This window comes from Dipodomys ordii, unplaced genomic scaffold (assembly GCF_000151885.1).
Source record: "Dipodomys ordii isolate 6190 unplaced genomic scaffold, Dord_2.0 Scaffold13, whole genome shotgun sequence".
Classification (NCBI taxonomy): domain Eukaryota; kingdom Metazoa; phylum Chordata; class Mammalia; order Rodentia; family Heteromyidae; genus Dipodomys; species Dipodomys ordii.
Genome location: NW_012267229.1, coordinates 15,702,810 through 15,707,543, shown reverse-complemented (window position 1 = coordinate 15,707,543; position 4,734 = coordinate 15,702,810). Strand labels below are relative to the sequence as shown.

At 44.6% G+C, this 4,734-nt stretch overlaps 1 protein-coding gene across 1 annotated transcript in view; it reads left to right on the top strand.

The window, feature by feature from the left end:
* Window positions 1-4,734, top strand: part of Gss (glutathione synthetase) — a 27,757-nt gene that overhangs the window by 8,146 nt on the left and 14,877 nt on the right. The window contains exon 3 of the mRNA XM_013010691.1: window positions 2,718-2,863. Within this exon, the coding sequence (XP_012866145.1) occupies window positions 2,718-2,863 (146 nt within the window). The remainder of the gene's footprint in view (window positions 1-2,717; window positions 2,864-4,734) is intronic.

The following is a 4,734-nucleotide window of genomic DNA, read 5'->3' as shown; positions in this document are numbered from 1 at the left end:
GTGTGTGTGTGTGTGTACAGCCAAGTTCCCTCCTTCCTCTCCTGTCCTCCCTCCCTCCCTTCCTTTCTTCATTTTTTTCTTTTGAGATAAAGTCTTGTACAGCCTAGGCTGACCTGAACTCATGATCCTCTTGCCTCATCCTGCCAAGTGCTGGGATTACAGGTATGCACCAACGCTAAAGTCTAACACTGTACACTCATAGTTCACTTCTGTAATGGCAAACTGATACTTACTTGAAAGTTCAATCAGGACTGTTTGAACCTTTCAAGGTCTTACTATCTCTTAACCAAGTTCTAGTCCATTTGTTGTTGGGAATCTCAGAATGCATTTTCCTCCCCTTCTAGAAACTTGACTATATCAAAGTCCAAAGAACTCAAAATGCAGCTAAATTCCAAGCCTGCTAACCTGAGTTACCATCTCAAGTACTAAGTGGGAGCCACTCCCGTTTTCTACTCAGGGGCAGAGTTCACTTCTGCTGCAGTCCTACCAGCAGGATTTTCCTTTACCCAAACCAGAAGGCCAGAGAGCTGGAGTGTGAGGTTCTGACACGGGTAAAGGCCTGGGCATGAATATCAACCAGATATGAGCTCATATCTGGAGGTGTGGGTGTGGATTGTGTTGATAGGGTTTAATCACCATCCTGATTGATAATCCCAGCACTCCTTACCAGCCAAATATACTTTTAGACCTATTACTTAATCTCTGTGTAGGGTCTCTCTGCTCCCTCTTCCCCTTCCCCCTCCCTCCCCTTTTGGTCAGTCATGGGGCTTGAACTCCAGGTCTGAGCGCTGTCCCTGAGCTTTTTGCTTAAGACTAGTGCTCTACCACTTTGAGCCACAGTGCCATTTCCTGTTTTCTGGTGTTAACTGGAAATAAGAGTCTCATAGACTAGGCTGGCTTCAAACCTTGATTCTCAGATCTCAGCCTACTAAGTAGCTAGGTGTGACCCACCAGTGCCCACTTGTATCTCTTGTTACACAAGAATTTGATCGTGAGAGCCAGGTGCCAGTGGCTCAAGCCTGTAATCCTAGCTACTTAGGAGGCTGAGATCCAAGGATTGCAGTTCAAAGCCAGCCTGGGCAAGAAAGTCTGTGAAACTCTTTATCTTCAATAAACCACTCAGAAAACCAGAAGTGGTGCTGTGCTCAAGTGGTAGAGCTCTAGCCTTGAGCTGAAGAGCTCAGGGGTAGTGCCCAGGCCCAGAGTTCAAGCCCTATGACCTACCAAAAGAAAAAAAAAGAATTTGATCATGAGATACAGAGAAACCAGAGGTTGAATTGGGAGACTTTTTATTAGAAAGCTGGTAACTGTGAGCAAACACATGTCCTCAAAAACTTGCAGCCTCCAATACACTTAATACTGTTAGGAAATTGAACCATGAGGGCAGTAAAGAAAGAGAGAAAAAAAATCTCAAACCAGATCAACTCTAATGGAGAGTTGAAGAGGGACGCCACGGTGCCCTGAGGAATCAGGAAACATGAGGCATGGAAGTTGGCAGGGGTGGAGGGGCCTAAATAGGGTCGTAGTCACGAGGCAGGGTCATAGGAGTTCAAAAGTTCAAAGAGTCTCCTGAGTTCATAGTGCAAGTCTGGCAGGTCCAGGAACCTGTTGTCTAAGTCCCCACCCCTGCTTCTAGGAATTCAGGCAAGCCTGTCATCTGGGGGTGGACTGTCTGGGCAGGGGATTTTACCTTGAAGAGTTTTCAGAAAGTCCCTATCATCCGCCAAGGTGCCAAGATGGTGCCAGTTAGCCCCAATCTTCATAATTCTTTTTTTTTTTTGCCAGTCCTGGGTCTTGAACTCAAGGCCTGGGCTCTGTCCCTGAGCCTCTCTGTGCTCAAGGCTAACACTCTACCACTTGAACCACAGCTCCATTTTCAGCTTTTTCTGCTTAAGTGGTACTCAAGAATCAAACCCAGGGTCTCATGCATGCTAGGCAAGCGCTCTACCACTAGGCCACATTCCCAGCCCCCATATTTCACTCTTAAGTATGAATAATATGGTATCTTCCTCATAGAGTTAAGTGATGAATCCATCTTAAGTATTTAATAATGGCATTTTGCACACAGGAACTGCTTAGTCATTTGTAGATGTGTGGGTGTGGGTGTGTGTGTACATTCTGGGACTTGAACTCAAGGTAATGCTTCTTAGCTTTCTCACTCAATGCTCTACCTCTTGAGCTGTGCTCCACTTCTGGCCTGCCCAGACTGTCTTTGAACTGTGATCCTGGCCTGGGAAGGTGGCTTTGTGGCAGAGTGCTTACCTAGCATGCACAAAGCCCTGGGTTCGGTTCCTCAGTACCACATAAACAGAAAAAGCCAGAAGTGGTGCTGTGGCTCAAGTGGTAGAGTGCTAGCCTGGAGCCAGAGAAGCTCAGGGACAGAGCCCAGGCCCTGAGTTCAAAAAAAAAAAAAAAAAAAGACCTAACTGTGATCCTCACATTTCAGCCTCCAGTGTTTCTAGGATTACAAATGTGAGCCACCAGCATCTCGTTGTGGATTTGCTCATTTTTAAAAAACTTGTAGAGATAAATTGTCACAGAAACTGAATGCTGTCTTTGTACCCCTTCCTCACCTTTCTTCTGTCCTTCTACTCCTGTTGGTAACTACTATCCTGAAATGGGTTTATCCTCAATTAACATAGGACAGATTTTGCATGGGGTTACCTTTGCAGGAAGACACCCCATTCATTCCTACCCTACTGTCTCTCGTTGATCAGGTGGTGAGCTATGCCCCTTTCACACTCTTCCCCTCGCTGGTCCCCTGTGCCCTGCTGGAGCAGGCCTATGCTGTGCAGATGGACTTCAACCTGCTAGTGGATGCTGTCAGCCAGAATGCTGTCTTCCTGGAGCAGACTCTTTCCAGGTACTGGGTAGAACTTGAGGAACCTAGGACCTGTTAGAAGCAAGGGACAGGAAGATTGGGGATCCATGAGTACTTCTGTGTGAGCTGACTTGGTGGATAGGAGGCAGATGCCCCAGGCAAAACACAAAAGTAGTAAATGAGTCAGGAATGTTGGCTTCAATTCCTGCCTCTGTTCTGTGATTATATGGCCTCAGAAAAGTCCTTTTCCTTCTCTGGGCCTCAGTTTCTTTATCTAAAAAATAAAGAAGTTGGCTTAAATCTAAGCTCCTTTCCAGTGCTGACATTCTGTGATCTATGCTTTCCTGCTTTTGAAGACTAAAATTTCCATTTGAAATTAGGGTAAGTAAGCTTAGTTTGGAGGAAAAAAGAGGAGGGAAGCGTATTGTTTTAAAGTCAGACTTCCTACTTCTTCCCTCAGCCTCTTAGCTTTGGTGGGACAGAATGCAGATTGGGGCATACCCAAGACACAAGGCACCAAGTCTGGAATGCTCACAGCCACTCCTTCCTTTTTCTTCTTTCTAGGTCTTTTTATTTTTTCCCTTCTTCAGATCCTGGAGCAAGTGAAATTTCCTGAGTTATTTTAGAATTACATCTAAGTTTATCTTAGAATTAAATGTATACATGTTACATAATTGCTAGATGTATATATAGATAACTGTGTATCTTTGATAATCTAAAAAACGATTTTGTTAGAAACCAAATCTTTTTTCAAATGTGTACCTTTGGTGTGAGGATGAATATAAGAAATCATAATGGTATAAGTTGGGAAACCCTGACCTACCTTCTCTCAGAATGGGCCTGGTATTCACATGAGCAGTTCTAGATTCTAGGAGCAGCCTGACATGTCACCTTTATATTAGCAATGTAAGTATGAGAGAACACTACAGCCCCTCTCTGCAACACCCTCCCTCACCCCCATACACCCTCCTAGCTCTCAGGGAGAAGAACCTGACGTGGAGGACATTACAAAAGAGAAAATATATGCTAGTTTCCCTGAAGGCTAAAGCCCAGCTGAGAACTTCCCTCCTCACCAGAGGCTAGAATACCCTCTGAGAAAACTCTCCTTGGAAAGAAGGCTGGCTGGGAGCAGAGGAACTCCAGGACAGGCCAAAGCTATTTGCCTATCCATATTGTTCTGCCACAAGGATCCTGTAACTAGATGAATCTCCAGGCACAGCTTCTCTGAATCTTGAGAAGCAGACGTGTAGAGTTAAGGCCCTATGGAGTCCTCCTCACTGTGCTTTTACCTGAGGCTCCAGAAAATCCTATTGGATGGTCACCTAGTACGTGGCACATGTTACAGCTGCACACTGGGCTCCAAGGATGAGCCTACCCAGTCTGGCTCCACCCTTATGCAGTATATAGTCAAACAGGAAGGATGACACTGATCATCTCAATAAATCAGTGTATAGTCAGTGCTATGAAAGAGAGGCCATCAGAGCCCTGAGCAAGGGAAGATTACCAGGTAGCAAAGGCTTCTCTGAGGAAATCATATGTATGACCATCACATGATGGCTGGCTGAAAGAAAACCAGGATATTTAGTTTGTCTGAAAAATACTATATAAGCCCATGGTGTAACTGCTGGGGGGAGGGGGGAAGCTGTAATGCTGTCCTGCCAGAGGAAAAAGGTGTCTCAAGGTACCCAAGTACAGGGAAGCTATGGAGAATCAACCAAAAAGCTTATTAGCCATCAGATCTGTTCAAATATAGAATAGTTATATCACCTACCATTTAAAAATTTCTCTTGGACCAGAAGAACACATTCAATTTTTTTTAAATTTTTATTTATTTTTTATTGTGAAAATATTGTACAGAGGGGTTACAATTACATGGGCAAGATAATGAGTACATTTCTTATCAAGCATTGTAG